The sequence below is a fragment of the Pinus tabuliformis genome, chromosome J, assembly GCF_031772625.1.
Source record: "Pinus tabuliformis cultivar Carrire ecotype Pingquan chromosome J, CPIR1, whole genome shotgun sequence".
Classification (NCBI taxonomy): Eukaryota; Viridiplantae; Streptophyta; class Pinopsida; order Pinales; family Pinaceae; genus Pinus; species Pinus tabuliformis.
The window spans coordinates 1,459,478,936-1,459,503,140 of NC_142295.1; the positions used below are offsets into that span (position 1 = coordinate 1,459,478,936).

At 39.7% G+C, this 24,205-nt stretch overlaps 1 protein-coding gene across 1 annotated transcript in view; it reads right to left on the minus strand.

Moving 5' to 3' along the window:
• Nucleotides 1-6,347: 6,347 nt before the first annotated feature.
• Nucleotides 6,348-24,205, minus strand: part of RHL1 (root hair initiation protein root hairless 1 (RHL1)) — a 165,020-nt gene continuing 147,162 nt past the window's right edge. Inside the window, 1 exon segment of the mRNA XM_089382025.1 lies at nucleotides 6,348-6,794. Within this exon segment, the coding sequence (XP_089238151.1) occupies nucleotides 6,759-6,794 (36 nt within the window). The 3' untranslated portion in view covers nucleotides 6,348-6,758.

A 24,205-nucleotide genomic window follows, 5' to 3' on the forward strand; every position in this document is an offset into this window, starting at 1 on the left:
GGTGGGGGTCATGGCCCATCGGCTAATAAATTTTTTTATTTTAATGTCATTTGGGTCCGATGAGGGTGGCGAGGGTCATGGCCCGCCACCCAAAATTAATATATTTTTATTTTTAAATAACCAATATATTTTTTTGAATTTGTCTAATATAGAGGATATTAGACAATTTAACGATCCAACAAATTCGCCCGCTTTCGGGAGCCAGGTTTCATGCCTCACGATCGGTCAAATTGTAGGACACTTAAACATGGCCCACAATCCAACTTTGACCAAAACTTTGACTGGCTCGTTCTCCCTCATACGAGCTTGGATTGATGAACTGTTCACACCGATGCGATCAGGACGACGAGATCTACACTCTGGTCCTAGTTCGAAAGCATTCTGGTCACTTTGATTTTTGAGCTTTCATAAGCCCTCTTTGTCCTGTGTGTGTCTCTAGAACCACCTGATTCAAGAGTCCGGGCCAAGGTTGCCCAGACCCACCGACACTGAAAACATATGAAGATGTGAATGCATGGCGAAATTGAGTGTAAGTGAGAGTGAATGATCATGCATGCAATCAGCGAATGCAAGATTCAGTAAACAGGTAAACATGCATGTGTGTGAAATGAGTCGCTGAATCGACAATTGTTTGTGCAAAACAGTGGCATGCATGCGACAGTAGTGAGATGCAAACGAAAACTAAAATGGTGCTTGTACAAGCTAACATGCATGCAAATGACACAAGCGTTCACAAAAATCAAACTAACAACACTCAAACAAGCCAAAACACAGAAAGCGAAAGAAATGTTGGAAAAGACAAGTAAAGCGGACTTACCCGGAAATAGATGAGTTGGATATGCTGAAGACTCCTAGATGTGCTGTGGGATGTCAGAACTCCAAGATCGATGTGAAGAATGAGCTCTGAAGCGTCGAATAAATAAGTTTGAGGCTTATGACGCGCATGCCACAAATCTAGGAAAAAACGACAGTTGGAGGAAAGTTTCTAAAACGATCTTTGCATGTAACCTCCAGCTACTAAAAATAGATCCCTAAAATCTAAGGATGCTTTTTGCATGTTGATTTTTGCTATTTCGGCAAAAAGCATCCCATCCATATAAATCAAGTTTGCTGGGTCTTGGGTGGAACCAGTCAACCTGAAGGCACATGCAACAGCCTACTTGACTAAGAGAGGAATTTGCGCAATTTCTGGGAGGAGCTGGGCTGGCTATCTTAGAGGGATTGCGCAATTTCTGGGAGGAGCAGGGGATTGCTGCCCAGAATTGCACAATTTTTGGGCTGAGCTGCAGTGTTGGGCCAAATTTCACAATTTTCCCAAGGAAGATTGTCTGCATTATGCAATTTCTAAGGCCAGCACGCTGCCCAGCAAATTTGCACAATTTCTAGAGGGAAGGTTGGTTCCCCTCCAGAATTGCGCAATTTTCTGAGGGAGTTGCTCAGCCAGCAACTAGCCCAAGTCCGGAGTGGCAGCCTATGAGGGGAGTGAAGCAAATTGACATGCACAAGCTGGCAAGTTGTTGAAAAACCAATGAAGCCTATATACTTGAGTGTGCAAGACATACTGCTAGGATGGTTGGTAGGGAGGCTCCAAAACGAAGCTAAGGCAAAATTTTGGAGGGTGGTTGTAACCGCTACAACAAGATGTTACTGTATACATGTGGTACATATGGCACTGGTGTACGTGTGGTACATATGGTACTGGTGTACGTGTGGTACATATGGTACATGTTGTACATGTTGTGTTGTGTACATGCGACACTATGTATGTGTATTGTGTAGTTGTTGTATCATGGCACGCATACTCGTTGTGTTGTACTCTGTGTAGTACATGTATTTTGTTGTGTTGTACGCCAGGTGTAGGTACATGTATTGTGTGGCGTTGTACATCGAGTAAAGATGTATGTGTTGTGTTGTATATTGGGTATATGCGTATGCATTTTGAGGTGTTGCACGTTATGTACAAATGTATGTCTTGTGTTGTACATTGTGTATGAATATGTGTTGTGTTGTATATTGGGTGTCGATGTATGCGTGGTATGTTAGGTATAGGTGCTTGTGTTGCATGGTGTTGTATGTCGTGTGTGGTTGTATGTGTATGATGCACACTATGCGTATGTGCACATGGTTGAGGAGAAGGCAATGGGTGTTTGTCGGGTGTGGCAACCCATCCAGTGTGCGTACAGAATAAAAGAAGGCAGAAGTAAGGATTGATGAAGGATAAATATCGATATTTTATTTCATCTCTATTATACATGTGGGTTATGACTATGGTCTATGATGATTATATATGATCTCTGATTCTGGTTTATGATGGTTACATGTGATTTATGATGATGGTTGTGTTTTGAGCTAACCAGATTTGATATGTTTATACATGATGTTTCGATCAAACAGTTACTTTGACTTGTTGTGACAAGCAAACATGATTGCAAATGTACCTTATTGACCAGCTACCAATGAGGTATGATGTGAATTTATTTTCGTTTATTTTAAATCTAACGGAATTTATGTGCTTGGTACAGGAATGCACGAAAATGCCCGGTTGGGTAGTTGAAATCAACTACAATAATTAGCAGCAACAACGAAAGAAATTGGAACATGCAACAGTGCACTGGTAAAGCACTTCAAGAGCAAGGCCATTGTGGGAAACTGGTATCCAATAGTGTCCATTGATTGTCATGAGCATGTTATGACCGGTATGATGCATTGAGGCAGGTATATGCCTTGGTTTTTGTATCTTCCGATGTGAGGAAGCCTTGCCTAGGGATGGACTGCGTGTGATGAGGGTTTCAGTGGAACTTGGAAGGTGAATGACTGCACGGAAGGGTGACTGGATTCCCGAGGGACTGTGTAGCAGAGAAGGGAAGGTCACGGATGGATTTGTTTTGGTCATTACAATTGCCAAATGGAATCAAATGCACATTGGGAGTGTGCACTGGAACAATGAGTCGGTAATTGTTCGTTGAGAGGACAAGTGGCACGAGATTATAACATTAGACATGGGATGCAGATTTGACTTTGCAGTGGATTCTAGACTTCCTGGGAAGGAGGTGGATCCTAGTATTACTTTGAGAGTGGAGGTGTGAGCCTTTGGATTCCCTTGTTATGGATGTAGGCATCATATAGTTTTATTTGTTGGTTGAGAAAATGTGCATATGTGTATATGTGGTTATTGTAAATATCTTAATGAACTATGTTATAAAGCCCCAGTATGTGGTATGTTGTCATGTCGTGATGTTTTGATTTTGAGCAGGTCTTTCATTGTAAATACTGCAACGAGTTGTGTTATAAATCTCCATGGTCAGTATGTTTTGTTTTCAGCAAACATGTTGGTTATAGGTGTCACTGAACACCGAGGACGGTGTTCCCCCAAAGGGGAGGGTTTTATAACAGCCCTAGTGAAAATTCCATGTAAAAATATATAAATACCATGGATGATGGGACACGTATTCCAAGCTGAATGGTGGGGGAAACATCATAATGGGTGTTCATTTGGTTGTTTATGGCTAAGGAAATTGGCAAAGGCAATGGCTAAGGCTTTGGAAAGGGAAAAATGCATTTTTGCACATTTATTTATGAAAATGAAGGAATTTAGAAGAAAAGAAGGTGAAAAGTCACAAGTTGCATGTGAGGAGGAAAATGAAAGAGAATAATGGAAAATGAAGAAAATAGAGGCCTCATAATGCTTCTGAGGATCAATTGGAGGGCTCTTAGCTCAAGCTTGGTCAGTGTAACCTTTTGTCAGTTCAGTTTTGGAGCTCTCTCACTATTCTCTCTCTCTCTCATACTCTTGGAGTCTTAGAGTTTTCTGGTAGGTGTGGCACACTTGGATTCTTGGAGCAATAAGGCAAAGAAAGAGCAAGAAAGTGCAAAGGCATCAGCATTAGCAGCTACATTAGATTTGTTTGCATGTACCGAGTTGCATGTATGATTTCTTCACTAGTTTGGCATGCATGGCATATGCATGTGGTTTCTTGGTGGTGATATTTCATTGGCATGGAGGATTGCCCGGATCGACAATAGATTGCCTAGCCTTGCCATTTCCTAGATGGCCATGGTGATTATGGGTTTACTTTCATTGTGTTGTTTTGGTTGGCTCTCATGTTTCCTTAAGCTTGGGTTGAATTATTAGTCTTGGAAGCCCTGTAACAACTTGGGTTGAGTTACTAGTCCTGTAAGCCCTGGTTGGACAAACGCTCTGGAAGCCCTTGGTGGGTTGAGTTGCTAGTCCTAGAAGCTTTGGTTGGAAAAACGCTCTGGAAGCCCTGTATAAACTGTGGGTTGAGTTACTAGTTCTGGAAGCCTTGGTTGGATAAACACTCTAGAAGGCTTGGAAAGTGACCAATCTGATGATGGTTTTTGGTGATGTCTGACCATGAGGTGGAATCACTGTTTGATGGGTTGAGGTGGATGGCTTCTGGAAGCCCTAGATGAGTTTTGATTGATGTGTTCTATGAGATCCCACATTCATGCTTTGGAATATGGCACAGGTGCGAATGGCTAAAGAGAGATTTCGCTCAACCATTCTACGGTCGAGTGGAACGTGGTAGTCCCATCTCTGGTTGGTTCATTGCATTCATTAATGAGAAATCCATTCCCTTGATTTTCATATGTAAAGGTATCGTTGTATTTATGATTTGATGGCTAATATGTTTATTGTATTTTTGTTCCTATTATGCTGGTTATTTGCGCATTTTATGACAACAATTATGTATGGTTTTTACTTGTATGTGAATAGATAATGTGTCTATGACTTAATGGAGGATAATGCAACAAATGGCATGAGGGAACAATGGTTCATAGCGATTCTCAGATAAATATGAGATCGCTACACTTAATTATGTTATTTACACCTGTAAATTACATGTCAATGATTTGTTTGACGAAATACCTGTCATGGCTAGTAGGGTTCTGGTTATGGTCTTGTTCAATTTATTGCTTTTGCATCCTTGTTTCCTTGTATTCTTACCAATTTTAAGTGATCATTCCATTCTGGGCAGTGTCCTGGGCTCTGGGCCGAAAAAGGTGGTTCAAATCCCAGAATGCTAGCAAAACAAAGCGTTACTTTAGAGACTAGCTCACCTGGGTAGTGTCTGGGGAGCATTATAATGTGCCTTTCCAGTGTCTAGGGAGCGTTATAACTCACCTGGGTAGTGTCTGGGGAGCGTTACTCTACCCTAAGTTTCTCAAACAACAGTGGGACCTAGGGACAAACTGTCTGAGTGGCTGACTTGTCTCCTGAGGGTTGTGTGGATGATGTTGGATGACTGGGTGTTATATCCCGTCGATTCCATTTTTTTAAAGTCACCAAGGAGGTTGAATCTTATCATAGTGGTCTCTCGTCGCATGTTTACCCTGGTTGGCTTGTTGCTTGGGTAGATGTCGGAGGGGTTGTTACAATTAGTGGGAAGAGTAGATCATGGCGCGAGTTGAACACCTCAAGGGGCCCAAGCCAAGAAAACTATATACAACAATGTTGCAGCTAGAGAAAAAAACTATATACAACAATGTTGCAACTAAAGAAAAACCCTAATTACATCACATGGAGCTACAAACCATGTCATTTACCCTAAATTTTGTCTTCAAATAAAACTACACCATTGACTTTTATAAAAACTTATATTTAGCCTGAATTTTGTCTTCACATGAAAGTACTTAGTACACCATTGAGTTTTATAAGAAACTTATACTAACACAACCCGAAAGCCTAAACTTAGGAAGGTTGTGATTGCAATATACATACCACAATTCAAGTAACCTCGCAAGAATATTTGTCTACTTTGATGAAGATAGAAGGTAGATGGAGGATGGAAGCTATGAAAGGGAATAAATATATTAACAAAACGGCAATAGCCTAAAATGAAAATAGCATTGTTGCCACATATATAGTATTATATTATTAGCCCCTAAAGAAGGATATTGATGTAGTTCAATAATGGATAGAAAGAAAATAATTGAATTTTAAAAAAACTGTTGAACATTAGTACACTAATGTTGGTTGGAAAAATATGAGCATGACATGTATTCTGGAAATAAATTTATTGGAGAAGGGGGAGAAAGCCAAATACCAAGATGGACAACATACATCATGAGGCTTCATCACATCCTCAGTCTTCCAGCATATTGTTCAAGATTTTGGCAGACTTCACATTAATAATTGTAGCTATTTGCAAGCTTGGAAGATTATCATCATTTTGAAATGTGAGACATCAAGACACGTACTAAATAGTTATTTGCAAACCTGGAAGATTATCGTCATTTTGAAACATGAGACATTAACATGCATCCTATACGTTAGTGTCAATTTGACTCGTTGGATTATATTACAATAACTTCGGAGAATACAATAAAAGGAAATAGCTAATAAAATTTTATTTGCCAAAACGTGACCACGAATTTATCGTTGTTTCGAAATGTGAGACATCAAGACGCATACTAAATGGTTATTTGCAAACTTGGAAGATTATCGTCATTTTGAAACATGAGACATTAACGTGCATCCTAAGCGTTAGTGTCGATTTGACACATTGAATTATATTACAATAACTCCTAGCAATACAATAAAAGGCAATAGCTAAAAAAAATTATTTGCCAAGTAAATGTGACCACGAATTTAATTCGTGCTCAGGATATGATATCAATGTTACAATAACACTGGAAATTCCAAATGGTGTTTCTCCAGGTCTAAAATCAGGGGAGGGAGCTATTAAATGTAATGTGGAATCACCATGGCATCGTCCTTTCATATCCAATGACAGTTAGCCGGTCCAGTCTTCATCACTGTCATCACCATCCTGAATGGAATGGAAATAGTATTATCAGTATATATGACTAAGAATCTTAAAAGGACATAAAAATCGTTTCAAATCTTTATCAGAAATGGATGCGGTCTGTATAAGCCAATGTGGAGATAAGCAGTGAGTACATCAGTTGTAATCATCGGCCAACAAACTCTACAAGAAAAGTATCGTATAAACTAGTGCATAATGTCTTGCAGCTTTCCTTTCAATTTGTAGCAGGCAATAGTCAATATAGTACCGACTAGAAAGTAGCATGGATTCTCGAGCTGTCAAAGGAGCAAAAGATCAAACCAAGCCAAAAACGTTCTATCTATTAGAAAGCCATAGAATGATAATTATCATATACATTGGCAATTAAAGCCTATTGTAACCTCCTGCATGCTAATCACCTGCCTTCAATGTCTACAAATTGTCCAATATGATTTGTTGGTTTTCAAAAAGGGTCTAAAGCATGTATGGAGCTCACTGAGAATTATTCTTGGCATATCTACATCTACAATCAATCCATTTTGATATTGGATTTTGTCTGGTTGAACTAGAAATTGTCCAATATGATTGGTTGGTTCTCAAAAAGGGTCTAAAGCATGTATGGAGCTCACTGGGAACTATTCTTGGCATATCTACATCTACAATCAATCCATTTTGATATTGGATTTTGTCCGGTCGAAAAATCAGAAACGGATAGACTGGGAGCTCTAAAATATGTGAAACCTGTGCAACTTCTTCAAGCCCAACAGCTTATTTACTTTCGCGTGATGTTTGTCTTTGTGCCCAGCTCATGTTTGAATAGGATTTGCAAGTATTGTTGTAAGGTACGCTGTAAGAATTCTCTTTGGAACAATGTTGTACTTCAACCAAACGTTAATGTTTCTGCTCAAGATTCCCAGGTAACTATGTAAAAGATTATACAAAATGCATGTTTAAATAGTGTAATCCCCACCATTTATTACATTATTTTCTCATCAAAGCTTAAACATTGACACTGGATAAAGTGCCGCTTGTGGTTAATGACAAATTTTCTGACCACTTCTGGTCATTTGCAAGTGTATTTATATAATCAATACATAAGATTTTCATATTGCATTCAGCATCAACATTTTTATTCAAATATATGTAATTCTGGCCTTCATAAATAACTTATTTCCTTTCGAGAAATATTTATATGATCACAAAAATAAGACTTTCATATTGCATTCAATATCAAGTTTCAAAATTTTAAACATTCTTATTCAAATAAATGTAACTCTGGCCTTCATAAATAACTTATTTCCTTCCGGGAGTCAATGAAAATGTTGGGATGAGACAATGCGATGTCGTAACGAATATATTGGTAGTAACAAATGATAATAATAAGCACCTGGGTTATAACTCTTCATTATGCTTTTTCACTCATAACCCGTCAATGTATACATATATACCATTACAAGGTCCCTGTACAATCGTTCAATTATATAAATTTATACTGATCTTTTGTTATTTTTGTAATACCCTCTCGTTTGTGACACTGAATTGGCAAAAGTGTGAGAACCATTCCCCCACTCACATTTTTGACCACCTGTCTACATTCCATGAGCCATGAGCTATGAACCACAAATGTTCGCCTTTATGGAATGCCACAGCTAAATGCTGATATAACCTTCAGGACAATATGCCCTTTTTGTGCAAGCAAGTACAGCTACATGAGGACCTTTTAAAATAAATATCTTCTCTGCCACAATTGCCCGGGTCCATTTGTTGCAAAGAATATTATTTTCACACCACACAGTGTAGATGACCACAAAGAGAATAACATACCGCACAGTAGGAGCTGCAAATTAAGGCATCCTCCTTTCCTTGTAATTTCAAGGAGGCAGTTTTGGGGATGAAGATCATGTTAATTTCTAATACCATGTTCAAAATTTTGTTTCTTACAGCTATATTATCCCCAGATAATATTCTTATTCAGAAAATTAATTTTCTGCTTTAAAACAAATTTTGAAAACTATAAAACAGAAATATTCTGGTATTCTTAACTCAAGAAATTTTTGTAGTGGAATTGTTCAGAAAATCAGTCACAAAACACCCACACAAAACACAGTAAAATCTTCCACCAAATTTATTTTCATTAAATTCTTCTCAGAAAAATTAAGGGCTCCCTTACTAGGGGAATTGGCCCCCAGAAATACATAAAATTACAGCAAAAATAACTTGGAAAATTTTCTGAAATTTCCCAACAACAACAACAACAACCCCTCTCCCACATGTCCCACACTCCATAACCTTCTTAGCCCCTTCCCATGTGCGGCAAGCTGTTGTTTCTGTGCCTTCGTAAATTTCTATGGCACTCTTGCACGTTCCTTCAGCCTCAACTCATACAAGTCTGCTGGAATCTCTCCAAGTGATTGTGTCTTCATCCTTTCCCTTGGGCTCATTTTATAATTTCAAGTTGAGCAAAATCTCTAACCCTCAATTCCCAAAGTGATAGATGGCTAGAATTAAATCCTAACCCACTTAGAGCAATGACTGAGATTTGAAATAAGTCACTTAAACAATTAAATATTTATCTTTAGAAATTGGCTTAGTTAGCCAACATAAATTAATTAAATTAATTAACATGTTTTTCTTAAGTTAGACTTTAGAAAGAAATCATATTAGTTGCTCCTCTTAAACAACCACCTAAAGAGAACTTCTCCTGCATGCTAAACACAAGCCTATGCAAAAGACCACCTGAAGCTACAAAATCAACACTCCCTCCTAGCAAGGAAGGGATTTTCCACCACCCCCAGCTTGTCCCTGTAGAACTTGGACACTGGATTCTCCGAAAGCTTGGTGCAATTTTGATTGTCATAGTGAAAGAAGCTACAAAATCAACACCCTCTCCTAGCAAGGAAGGGATTTTCCACCACCCCCATCTTGTCCCTGTAGAACATGAACCTCCCCTTCACTAGAGGCTTGCTGAGAATATCTGCTACTTGCTCATCACGGCACCTCTCTGGACCCTATCTTTGATGAAGTACCTAATGCTTATGTGCTTGGACCTATCATGAAACACTGGATTCTCTGAAAGCTTGGTGCAACTTTTTTTATCATAGTGAATCATAGTAGGCCCCATCCCAAAACCAAATAAACTTTAAAACATTTTGCGAAGCCATATGGCCTCACAACTCGCTAGACTCGCAACCATGTACTCGACCTCTACTGAGCTAAGTGTCAGAGTGCTACCTCCTGTTAAACCATGAGATCATAGTTGATCCCAAAGAAAAACAACAACCTGAAGTACTCTTCCTGTTCACTGCACTACTAGCCCAAACTAATCTGTGTAACCCTGCAACTACACTCCAACTCTGACATACCTAAGTCCATACTCCATTGTACCTCTCAAGTACTTGAGCACATGTTTCACTACCACCTAATGAACCCTCCTCAACCCCACCATAAACTGGCTCAAGGTGTTCACAACAACAAAAAATATTTCGCCTCAGTGTTGAAAACATTGGCGAAAAATCATGAAAATCACCAACATTGCGATTTTTTCAAGCCATCGAAAAATCGCCTGGAAAAAAACACGGTTTTTTGCATTTTGAAAAAATTGCACCATGACCCAAAAAATTGTCAAGCGCATGGGGCTGGGTTTCAAAAGAAATTTTGGTTTTTTTTAAAGTTATTTTTCTTTGTTGTTGTTGGAGACAGGGAAGAGCTTTGTGGTGATTTTCAAGGAGGGATCGAGGATCAAACAACCATTATCATCACCAACAAAAAGAAAATTGTGGATCAAATATTCAAGATCATTTGCCAAATCAATCATACGGACTTCATTTCTTCCATTCACAGGTATGTTCTTGAATACCCCCATGTTAATGATTTTTTCCATAGATTTAGGCATATGCTTGTCTACCAACATTTTCCTTCTTTTTGTTTTGTCATTTGCTATTATTTTCATGCCCATTAACCAATGTAAGAGGTTTTCTCCATATTTGGAGAGCAAACTTGAATTTTGTTTTTAACTTTCTTATGCACCCTCTTATTGTCATTTTTCATTGCAAATAATATAATTTAAGTTTGTAAAAATTTGATTTTTTTAAATGAGGAAGTTATTTTTTGTGTAATGGGGGTTTAATGTCATCTTTTTGTCTTTTTGGTGTTGTACGACTAAATTTTGAAGTTGTCCATTAAACACTTCCACTACAAATATTCCAAAGTCCTTGGACCCATTTTGGCAGTATGGAGAACCTGATGGTGGGACAAATCGGAAAATACTAAGTTGCAAATTGTGTGGGGCCAAGATGACAGGAGGGGTTTCCCGATTGACATACCATCTGGCTAGACTCCCCGAACATGTTGTTGGGCATTGTGATAAATCTAGCCTAGAGCATATGAGAGCTGCATACGATTCAATTGAGGCAAAAAACAGAAAGAATGAAGAGGCAGCTGCAAACAAGGCCGAACGTGAAAGTACATATTTAGCGCTATTTGCCTCTAAGACTAACCTTGAGGCTAGTGGGAGGGGCTCCACAACTTCACCCACTAATGTTACTGGGAGGTCATCATTTTTTGTTCCACAAACCAGACGTGGAGCACAACCTTCAATAAAGTCGATTAAAAAAAAGAAGCAAGAAGCATACAGAGTTATGGGGAGGTGTCTTTACTAGAGTGACTAACCTCTCAGCATCACCCAAAACAATCCATTTTGGCAGGCAATGTGTGATGCTATTGTTGTTGTGGGCCTAGGGTATAAAAATGTTACATATGAGGAGTTGTGGGGGTCAATCCTTCCAGCAAAAAGGGAGGACATCAACTCTAGATTGACGGAGTTGAAGCAGTCATGTCTTTGGATGCACAACAATGTCTGAAGGTTGGAAAGATAGGAAGAGTAGGACCCTTCTAAATTTCTTGGTACATTGTCCTAAAGGTACCATGTTTATTAAATTAGTGGATGCATCAGCACATATAAAAGATACGTCATTGATATGTGATTTGTTAGATGGGTTTGTCCAAGAGATTGGTGTGCAGAATGTGGTGCAAGTCATAACAGATAATGCAGCTAATTATGTGACTGTTGGTAGGATGCTTATGGACAAGCACCGCTCATTGTTCTGGACTCCATGTGCAACACATTGTATCGATTTGGTGCTTGAGGATATGGGGAAACTCTCCTTCATCAAGGAGGTGATTGATATGGCCATGAGCATCCCCCAGTTCACATATTGATATAACCATGCTTTAGTTATTAGCCTCATGAGTAGATACACTAGAAACAAGGAGTTGTGACATCTTGCAATCACATGTTTTTGCCACCAACTTCATTACTATTCAATCTTTGCTTCAATGTCAGTTTGAGTTGAAGCAAATGTTTGTTTCTGATGAGTGGCGTGATTGTAGATACAATAGGAGACAAGATGGGAGAGCCATTGCAAAATTGTACATTGACTCCTTTTGGCAAGGAGTAGAAGAAGTGTGCTCAGTTAGTGAACCTGTAGTAAAGGTTTTGAGATTGGTAGATAGCAATAAGCCTACAATGGCTTATTTGTATGAGGCCATGGATAGGGCCAAAGAGACTATTCGTGCTTATTATGCGGACAAGGGTTCTGTTAGGTTTAATAAACAGATAATGTTATGGGATGTGATTGATAGTCGGTGGACAGGGATGCTTCATCGACCCATTCATGCAACAACACTTTTCCTCAACCCCGCATTTTCCTACAAATGCAACTTTGATTTTGATTGCGAGGTGATGGAAGGGCTCCATACCTATATTCATAGGATGGTACTTGATCCCGAGCTTTGTAGCAAAATCAATTGCGAGATAGAGATGTATCAAGATGGTGTTGGACTATTTGGCTTTGATGATGCTATTTGTGAAAGGACCATCTTCATGCCACGTAAGTGACAAGTCATGACTCATTAGAATTTACTAATTTAGAATTCTAGATTTTTTAAATTCAATTATTTTTATTTGAAAGTTTAATTATGTTTTAACTTTTCTTTATTTTGTTGTAGATGTTTGGTGGTGAAGTTATGGTGCAAGGGCACCAAATTTGAAAAAAATGGCCATCAGAATCCTCAGTCAGACTTGTAGCGCTTCAGGGTGTGAGCGCAATTGGAGTGTATTTGAGAAAATACACTCAAAGAAGCGCAATAGGTTATAACTTTGAACTTCAACTAAGCAATTACATTTATTGTAATTTATGACCCTCAAGTGTCAAGACTCATTAATTTTTTTATGATATTGTTCCAGGTTGAATTTCTCACGCCTTAATGACTTTATGTATGTGTTGATTTTTGTCGCATCGAATGTGCTCTAGCCTCGAGATTTTGCAGAGAGGCTAAGACACATGCATTCTCCAAGACCCATAAATCATTTGGTAAAATTCCACCTAGAGATGGTTTAATTAAAATAATTAATCATTTTTAATGTATTCCTAAGTCTAAACTTAAGAAATGTGATTAATTAAAGGGTATTAATTAAATTTGGTGCGAATCTTCTAAAAGAAGACGAGGATCAACTCCCAGTTAATCTTAGCCTTTGATTATGTTTTAATCTTGGTTGTTGGTGCTCCAATGAGAGATTATAAGAAGGAGCTTGATGGGCACTTGGAGAACAGACCGAGATAGTAAGATCTAGAGATTCAATTCTCAATAGTAGCAACGCTAAGTTGTCGAAGAGAGATCAAGTGATCTTCTTGTAGTGAGGAGCAGGGATGGTAGACTGGAGGGAATTTTTCCAGTTCCGGTGAGTGCAAGGCAGCGAAGACATCGAGAGCTCCAGAGAGGCAGCAAAATGCTTCAGAGGGAGTCTGAAATTTTGCTGGGGAGCAGTCGAGATCCAGTGCCAAAAGTCGAGGTGTGAGTCCAGGAGGCCCGTGAGCTGTGATGCAGAGACTACATAAGCCCATGTAGAGATTGCGCAAAGATAGCATAGGGCAGCTCACCTAGAGCCCGAACCAGTGGAGATCTCTCCAATGACAGTGAGATATTTTCTCACTGCCTCTTTGCTAGTTTATTCTCTATATCGAATAGCCAATTTGGGCATCCAATGATTTGTACTCAGATTACTACTGCATAATAATCAAACCCTCAATTGTTGCACTGGTTTTCCCAAGTTGGGCTTTTCCAGGGACGTTTGTCCAAAAACAACGGTGTAATTGTGTGTGTTTATTTCTCTCCTGTGCAGTATTTTTTTTTCCGTAGTATTGTATTTGTGAAGGCTGCAGTGTATTAGTTTCGATATTTACCGTAGGATGTAGTAAATAATTTGTTCAAGTTATCTAACAAATAGAAGAAACTTAATCAGTTGTTGCAGTAGGGATTCGGGTCACCGAATTTTCACATGGTATCAAAACACAGTTTGTAAGCCAGAGAACTCAGAGCAAAAAGGAAGGAGGTTCGAATTTTTGCATAGGCAGCAATTCGAAACCCCAAGGTCGGCATAATTCCTTGGCCAGAAGGGTCAGTTTTTCGTGGAAATTTTACTTCTCTGAGTGAGTCGATAGAGAATAAAATTTTCTAGATTGAAGAGTACCAGAGGCAGAGGGAGTAGCAGTAGTTTCCTTGCAGTGCAGATCTTCAACTGGGGTGCAGATTTTGCAGTAGTTTGCTAGTGGAAATAGCGTCAGGAGGAAGGAAGAGCACACACTAGGGGAATTCTTTCCTCAGGGGACTTCTAGACAAGAAGTTTGAATTTTCCTAGCAGAGCAGTAGTTGTGTGCAGAATTTCTCACTCCAGAAGGGAGTAAGAATAGTTGGGAAGCAGTTGCGCAGAGGAGAAGAGGAGAAATTCGACATTTTCAGAGAGATGGCATCAGTTGGGTTGAGAGATCAAGATCGGTTGGACAGAGCCTCCAACTATGTGATCTAGAAGGCTAGAATTTCCTGCCTTCTAGATGAGCATGATCTCAAAATTTATATCAATGGTGTGGTAGTTGTACTCACCAATGCAGATCCACTTGAGAAATACAAGAAGGAGATGGTGAAAGCAAAGCAGTTGATTCTCGATGGAGTTCAAGATCACATAGATTCTCAAATAGCTAACAAAGATACTACCCAGCAGATGTGGGAAGCCTTTGCTACACTGTACGAAGGATCTTCCAAGCAGTGGAAGATGTATATTGAGGAGAAGCTAACATGCACAAGGATGCAGAAGGGGGAGCGTATAGACCCCTTCCTTACTAGGCTTCAAGATGTTCGGGATCAACTGGCTTCAGTAGGGACAGCACCCCAACCTACAGAGTTTGTATGATTAGCTCTGAATAGCATTTCCGAAGAATGGCAAGTTTTTGTCCAGAGTATCCTGGGCAGAGAAAAACTGCTAGATTGGGAACGTGTGTGGATTGATCTGCAGCAGGAGGAGATGAGGCGAGATCTAGTGAAGGGCACCATCAGTGGTGCTAGCAGCTGCAGTGCGACGAAGCAAATAAAGGAGGAACACGTGGCCCTCGCATCTAAGGGGCAACAGGAGCAGCACAAAAGAAAGGACATTTCGAAGATCAAGTGCTTCAAGTGTGGTGAGCTTGGCCACTACATCACTCAATGTCCTCTCAGAAAGGACAAGGAGGAGAAGCGAGATCAGCAAGTTGCATTCGCTGAGATCGACAAGTTGTCCTCCAGATTGGAGGAAGAGTTTGCCATGATTGTCGAGATGCCTCTAGGGGTGAGGTGGGGTGATCTGGAACTATAGTCCCAAAGAGCTACAGGATGGGTGGGATTCTTAAGGAGGCCCACCTCATGAATCAATACCTTGCTACGAGAGCCCAAAACATGTAGTAGCAGAATGGATCAGTGGCAGTTGGTGTAAGCAAGTGCCACAGTGACAGATGCAGTAGCTAGTAGCAGGTCAGACGCTAGACAGTGCAATGCAGAGTTAGCAGTAGTGCAGATAGCACAGAGCAGAGTTAGCAGCAGCGCAGAGGCTTCAGTGACAGTGCAAAGGCTAGCAACAGTCAAAACTCAGACGACAAATGCATCATACTAACCACAGTTGGTTCAGTATTTTGGATGCTTTTCTGTTGCAATTGCAGCAGCAGCAGTTGGAGAAGGTTGCAGTGCAAATGCAGTGTTGGCAGCAGTTCAGCAGGCCAGCAGCAGCACAGATGCAGCAACCAGAGTTGCATAGTAGTTGATGGGCAACAGAGCCAGAGATCAGCAGCGCAATAGGAGATGGTGCAAAGGCAAAGTGATGCTTCAATGGGTTGCATCACTAGAGCACATTCTTCACTAAGAGGGAGTGTTGATTTCTGTAGCATCAAATGTGCTCTAGGCTCGAAATTTTACAGAGAGGCTACGACACATGCATTCTCCAAGACCCGAAAATCGCTTGGGAAAATTCCACGTAGAGATGGTTTAATTAAAATAATTAATCATTTTTAATGTATTCCTAAGTCTAAACTTAGGAAATGTGATTAATTAAAGGGTATTAATTAAATCTGGTGTGGATCTTCTAAAAGAAGACGAGGATCAACTCCCAGTTAATCTTAGCCTTTGATTATGTTTTAATCTTGGTCATTGGTGCTCCAACGAGAGATTATAAGGAGCTTGATGGGCACTTGGAGAGCAAACCGGAATAGTAAGATCTAGAGATCGAATTCTCAAGAGTAGTAGCGTCAAGTTGCCGGAGAGAGATCAAGTGATCTTCTCGTAGTGAGGGGCAAGGACAGTAGACCGGAGGGAATTTTTCCAGTTCCGGTGAGTGCAAGGCAATGAAGGCATCGAGAGGTCTACAGAGGCAGCGCAGTGCTTCAAAGGGAGTCTAAAATTTTTTGGGAGAGCAGTCGAGATTCAGTGCCAGAAGTCAGGGTGTGAGTCCAGGAGGCCAGGGAGTCAAGTTTCCAGTGGGCAGAAGATCAAAAGGAAGGGTCATGCAATCCCTTGAGCTGTGATGCAGAGACTACGTGAGCCCACATAGAGATTGCGCAGAGATAGCGTAGGACAGCTCATCCAAAGCACGGATCAGTGTCGGATCTCTAGTGATAGTGTGAGATATTTTCTCACTACCTCTTTGCTAGTTTATTCTCTGTAACGGATAGCCAGTTTGGGCATCCAATGATTTGTACTCAAATTACTACTGCATAATAATCAAACCCTCAACAGCTGCACCAGTTTTCCCAAGTTGGGTTTTTCCAGGGACGTTTGTCCAAAAACAACGGTGTAATTGTGTGTGTTTATTTCTCTCCTATGCAGTATTTTGTTTGCAGTATTGTATTTGTGAAGGTTGCAGTGTATTAGTTTCAATATTTACCGTAGATGCAATGAATAGTTTGTTCAAGTTATTTAACAAATAGAAGAAACTTAATCAATTGTTGCAGTAGGGATTCGGGTCACCGAATTTTCACAGTATGTCCATTACAATCTCCGACTACAAGTGAAGCAAATAGAGAAACCACTGGATGTGGATGCCATTTCCTTAAACAATATTGATGTATTGTCGAAGCGGAGGGTGGAGTCTGAGGTTCCCATCATGGAGGAGTCACCTACATTGTTAGAGGACAAACCATTAGTAGTACAAGGGCAACAAGAGAAGGACGAGGAGCAACACTCGAAGGAGTAGTAGGAGGAGGAGCGGGGGAGGGGGAGGAGAATGTGGCAGCGTCAACACCATCTTTTACGGATATAAGAGAGCACAATTCCATACCCATCAGTCATCGTTTGACATTAGGTGCAGGGCCAGGGCCTTCTACTACTAGGGGTAGGCCTAGAAAACAGCCCATCATCTTTTCCGGGAGAGGGCAGTGATCTCAAATAGCTAGTTGCTAGCTTTGTTTATTTTTCCATTATACATATAACTCATGATGATGAGATACATTTATATATGTGGTTATTTTGTATTGGTTCTCCACATGAATCCTTGATTGGAAAATTATCAAGGATCAATAGGATTTAGTATCGCCTTTGATGCATCATTTTCATTTGACATCCACTACATCATATATATCATTGTTGTCTTCATATTTATGTGCCAATGTGTTCATTTCATGTTGTTGTTGCTTTATATATTTAAAAATATGAAAAAAATGAATATATTTTGCATATTTTAATGTTTTCCGCAGTTAGTTGATTTTTGTCGAAAAGATGTTTTCAAGACCCTCGCTAATGTTTTGTCGATGCCGACTTTTTCAAAATTGTCTAGCCTAGCATTGAGTAGATATATCAAGGACCCTATCAGCTGCCTATACAAAGTAGGACCCATCAACTCACTCTCAGAAGCATTAAGATTCCTCAAGTTGGTAATCATAGGTGTCGACATTGGCCTACAATCCTCCATCACAAATCTCTTCAGGATATCAATTGCTTGCTTGTCTTGCCCAAGGAATATCTCTCTTAATTGTTGCCACACCTCCAATCCCATAAAGTAGTGAATCATCCCTATGTCCTTCATCTCAAACTCCAAAGCAAGGTCGTCCTTACACATCACTATGAGCCTCTCAAATCACGTCAGAAGAGATCATCCACATAGAGCACCAAGATGAGTGGATTGTGATCAACAAGTACATAGTACAAGTTGAAATCCACCTCACTCTTGGTGAAGCCCAAGCCAAGCAAGTATCCATCAATCCTTGAGTACCATGCTCGACATGTTGAATGGTGTTGTCATCAATGCCAACATCGTTCCATGAACACTCTTAATATTTTGCTAGATAGCATTAGTTGGAAGCTCCAAGGGCAAGAAGCCCTAAAAGCCTTGCCTTTGAAGACAAAAATGACCATGAAGATCAAGGTTTTTGAAGTCAGGATCATTGTCATATGGTGCTCCTAATCGTGTTGATTCCATCGGTATATGACACACCTCGTGGCTCCTTATGGTTTGCAAAATATGCCTTTCGGAAGGCCAAAGCCCTAACTTATGGGCAAAAACCCCAAAGGGAGATGATGTGGCACGCAATTATAGATTGGTCTAAGGCACGTTAAATAAGGAAGTCAAATTTAATATCATCTCTCCATGGTCATAGGAAAAAATAAATTTTCATTAATTATGAGGGAAATTTTGAAAATTTAAATATATGCCTACCCTCCAAGGCAAGATGCCCTAAACTTTTGACTCCAATTTTAAAATTCAAACTTTTGAAATACAACCTTTCCCGCCTAATGTTTATCAAGTTGGCTGCCCCAAATTAGTGTCCATCCAAATCTATATAAAGGCACCTTGGTTCCCTTATGAGGACATGAATCCAACGCAAATCTAAAGCAATCTAGCTCTGAAATATAGTTTCAGCCCTGTGGAGAAGAGACCTATCTTAAGAGAGACACGAACTATTCTGTTGATCTTTGTAACAGCGTTGAACTTGGATGAGAGTTTATGGTTATGGTTTTTGGTTTTTGGGATTTGTTGGATTCTATCAAGGTTTGTTTTGCAAGTGAATTCGCATTGGATTAAAGAACTAAATCTCGCTCCAAACATGCTTTGAAATATTGTGATCATCCTAAGGCAGTGAATAGAACATTACTATGTCAGATATCATTTTTTGGGACTCAACTGCGTTAAGTAAGTCATTCATCTATGACCATTTCCATGAGAGATAGTCGTAACTGACTAATTTCTCATGATTTTTTAATAGTCCACTTAGCACACATTGCATCAGGTGATGCTCATAGGGGTGAAGAAATGGGATTGAAACTAGTGAAATGAATCACATAGCGCCAATTATCACTTCCGAGGCTTTCACCCGGTAACCAGGACTTCCCGGGAGGTCACCCATCCCAAATCGCCTGTAGCTCAAGCGCACTTAAGTATAGAGTTTTCCCCACAATCAAGCCCTGAGAAGTCCTGGTTACCAGGTGCAAGCCCCAGAAGTGATGATTGACACTATGTGATTCATTTCACTAGTTTCAATCCCACTTCTTCACCCCTGTGAGCATCACCCGATGCAATGAGTGCTAAGTGGACTATTCAAAAATCATGAGAAATTAGTCAGTTACGACTGCCTCTCATGGAAATGGTCATAGATGAATGACTTACTTAACGCAGTTGAACCCGAGAAAATGATATCTAATATAATGCACTACGAAAACCCCTCAATACTTAAACATTACTATGCCTGTGGTCATCTCTTAGCTTGATCTTACTAGGCTACTACAGTAATTTTGGGCACACGCATTCTTGGTTGCCTATGGTATGGCTTGACCCTTGGTTAGAGAAGACTTTTGGGCATTTAACTGAGCAGTCTGAACTAGATCTAAGACAGAGACAGTGTGAACCTTTTCAATAAATGTGACTCCTGTTATGCGGCCTTATTACCTCTAAATGTCTCGGACTGTGGGCTTGAAATTTTTGTGGTATGTATCTCATTGATCTGGGTTGTTAACTTATCAAGAAACTCGCAAGGAGTTTGGCTATTCAAAGCACTGTTGAAAATATTGGTATCGGCAAAATATTGGCGAGGGTCCAGAAAACATCTTATCGACAATATTAGTGAAAATATTGGCAAAATATCGGCAAATATCGACGAAAATATTGGCAAAATATCGGCAAATATCGACGAACATAAAAAAATGCATAATATATTCATTTTTTTCAGATTTTTAAACATATAAAGCAATAACAACATGATATAAATACATTGGCACATAAATATGAAGAAAGCGTTGATATATATGATGTAGTGGATGTAAAATAAAAATGATACATCAAAGGCGATACCAAATGTTGTTGATCCCTGATAATTGTCCAATCAAGGACTCAAATGTGGAGAACCAATACAAAATAACATCACATATATAAAAGTATCTCATCATCATGAGTTATATGTAGCAAAACAAATAAAACTAGCAGCTATCTATCTGAGATTAGTGCCCTCTCCCTAGCAACTATCTTTCTGTCTTTTTCATCAATTGCTTCAAGAGCTTTTTGTATAAGCTCTGCACTAGAAACCATACAAAGCCCAACATCATGTCCAAGGAGTCTAGCCAAATGGTATTTCAATCGTGTAAACCCTCCTATCATCTTGGTCCCACACAATTTGCATGATAGATATGCCCGATTTGTCCCACCATCAGGCTCCCCATACTCCCAAAATGGGTCCAAGGCTTTTGGCATATTTGTAGTGAACTAATTCAAACCTAGGGCACCAAAAAACAAAAAATTGGCAACAAAATGTTGGTAGGCAAAGAGGCAGGCAAGCATAACCCTAAATCTATGAAAAAAATCATTAACATTGGGATTTTTAAGAACATACATGTTAATGGAAGAATGAAGTTTGTCTTACTGATCTTTAATCTTTGATCCACAAAAAAGTTTAGCTGGTGGTGATAATCGATGTTTGATCCTCAATCCCTCCTTGAAAACCACCACAAAGCTCTTCCCCTTCCTTCTCCAAGACTAAGAAACCAAAATGAGAAAATAAAACTACCAAAATCGTTTTTCTAGCCATGGCCTAGCTTGCCCGGTGATATTTGAGGTCATAGTGCAGAAAATATCACGGTATTTCCGAATATCACCGATATTTCAGCGATATTATCAACACTGATTCAAAGCATCTTTGACAGCAGTTACACCTACAGTCACAAGCGAAGGTCTAAGCCAAGTATTTCATCAAAAGCAGTGGCTTGATACTTAACAATCCTCTGTGCAAAATCCTGAGACTGGTACGACCTCCTCAGTATAATTTTCGGCCCTATACCTATTATAAACCTATGACATCTACAGCATATAAGAGCACTAAGATTGTTCATCTTCAGCAGTCAAGTCAAAGGCATATTGTCAAGGATTTCAGTATAAAGAAGTCTGCTCTGTTGCAGCAGTAAGGGTTTCATCATCATGACTTCTGCAGCAGTATGTCCTTGCAGTAAGCTGTTGATTGGTTCTGAAATTGTCTCAGAATTGTATATTGCTGCCAGCTCTGCTTATCACAACCTTGTTAAAGTATTGGTTGTTGTCATTGCATTTATTTGGAGTACAGTTGATTGTATTGAGCTTGTGACAAATAGCCAGAGCAATGGTTTATTGCCTATAGCAAAGAACTGAGTTTTGATGCTGTAGCCTTTTGTCTAGCTGCAGTGTGATTAATATGGCAGTATGAGTCATGACTCATGTTAGTTTCTGCACATGACACATATATAGGCATGTGTACTCACTGCTAGAGTGTGTTGTTGTGTGTCGTACAGTTGAGAGGACAAAGTTGATGCGTTCTTCATATGATGATGCCCTTGTATTGAGTAGAATTGTCTAGAAAATAGAACATAACTGCTGATGTCTTAGACAGTGGAGCTAGAATATTGTGACTTGGTTGCTCCTACAGTATGATTATGTGTCGAAATGCCCCAAATCAGAGATTGTGAATGAATGTGTTGGCTAATGCTGTTATATGCTATTGATAGGATCTGAAGGGTTCTTGTTCCTATGATGTTGATGACTGAAAAATGTTGCTCAATATATGAATACTGCTGCACATATGACAGAGATGACCATGAGGGCGTTGTACTAGTGTTTGTGCTACAAAAATATAGTGCTATGGTTCATTGAGCAGCATTGATGTGATGAGCAGAGAAACAGTGGCTAATTGTTGATGTAAAAGAAGATGCTGCTAGGCTGTCCTTGTATGTCTGTTTGACTAAGCTCTTGAGCTGGTATGTCACAGGAAGCACAATGATGCCATCTATACTAGATTTCATGACAACTGCTAAGGTTTGACATGTGAATAAGTGGTTTGGTGAGCAAAGAGAGCTTGCTTACATTACTGCTCGAGTATATGACGCTGAGCTAGGGTTTGTAGTACAGAGGTTTCATGTTGACATTCTGATTGACAAGAGTGTAATGCTGAGTTAGGGAAATTGCGGTAAATTGTAAGCAGGAGATCCAGTGGTTGACTGTATTGATATATAGAAAGGCTTGATGGTCTAATAAGCAGAACTATTTGTTGACCAGAGATTTGTTGCAAAGGCTAGTATGCATGACGATGACCATTGAGAGATGCTGAGCAGTGATTGAGCAGAAGCAAATCTTGTTGAGCAGAGATTGGATGCAGCTATGGTTTTGGTATTTGTATTGATTTTAAGCTTGTATTGCAGAGGAATGGCTGGTCTATTGATATGCAGAAAGAGCATGATGTATTGAGTAGTAAAGGCATTGGCTTTGTATCGCAAAGATCAGATTGACAGTTGAAACAGAGTTTTGGTATTTGATCATTAAGCAGAAGTTGTGTCACAATTTGTTTTGTATTGATTTTGAGCATAGATGGATCCACTCTGAAAATTGTGAAACTTGGTCCGTCGGCTGATTAGCATGGTAGGGTGGTGCTAGGGTGGGTTGAAGCCTGCACAGGGCATTGGAGCATTGTTCCAGTTGCAACTGGTAAACAAGGTGTTGGAGCATCCTTCATGTTGGAGCCTGTAAACTGGGGCGTTGGAGCGTCTTGACTCCTTCCAGTTGGAGTTGGTAAATCAAGGCGTCAGAGTGTCCTTCAAGTTGGAACCTATAAACCAGGGGGTTGGAGCCTCCTTCAATTGAAGCTGAGAACTTGGAAGTTGGAGCTTCCTAATTGATGTAAATCTTTGAAGACAAATATTAAGAAGCATTCAATGGTTTTTCTCCCGGAAGGATTTCCACCTAAAAATTTGTTGTCTATTGTCTTGATGTTTGTGCATTGTTGAATGGTGTTGTTTACTGTTCATGTGATGTTGAGTTATGTTGATCTAATGTTAATGATGTTAAAATATGCAACTGCGGTCAAATTCCACCTTGGACAGCTCATATGATGGAGATGATGATGGCATTGAATTCCTCTTTTCGAGAGGACCAAAATCGACCTAAAGATCACCTCATTTGGACAAGCAGAAGTTGGATTTTGAATTTATGTACCCACACATGCACATTTGGATAGGTCGGCCTCAACATCAAATGGACATTGTTGGACACCCATGGAAGCCTATAAATACAAGTGACCTAGAGCTCATTTGGACATCACCAACCAAGCATCTTCTTCTCTTCTCATTGATTGGTTCGCACAGGTCTAAGGCAAGGTCGACAAAAGAAGTTTGCAAAGGTCTAAGATTTCAAGGTCCGAGGCTCGCAGCTGATCTAGGCTATAGTCACAGGCTTGTCACAGAGCAGTTTCGGCTATAGTCGCTGGCACACAAGCGTCAAGGGAGCGGTTGGGATCATATAGTCGCTCTCACAGCCCCTCAAGCATGTGACTGGGAGTTTGACTGAAGTTTACCATTGATGGAAGTTATCTACAGTTGACCGAAGACTGGAGAAGTTGTCTCTAATATAATCTGAAATTGGAAACTTGTTTCTGAATGTTATTGGGGTGTATTGTTAATTATATTGTATTGGGCTCATTGTACTCTTTGCTGAACATTTTATGACAATCTAATAAAAAAAGAATTTCGAAGGGTTTTCCCCCTAGTGGGGTTTTTCCCTGGTCTTTGACCAAATTTGTTGTCTCTTGTTGATGTGTTGATTGTTTCCTTTATCATTGCATTTATTGTTCTATCTTCAA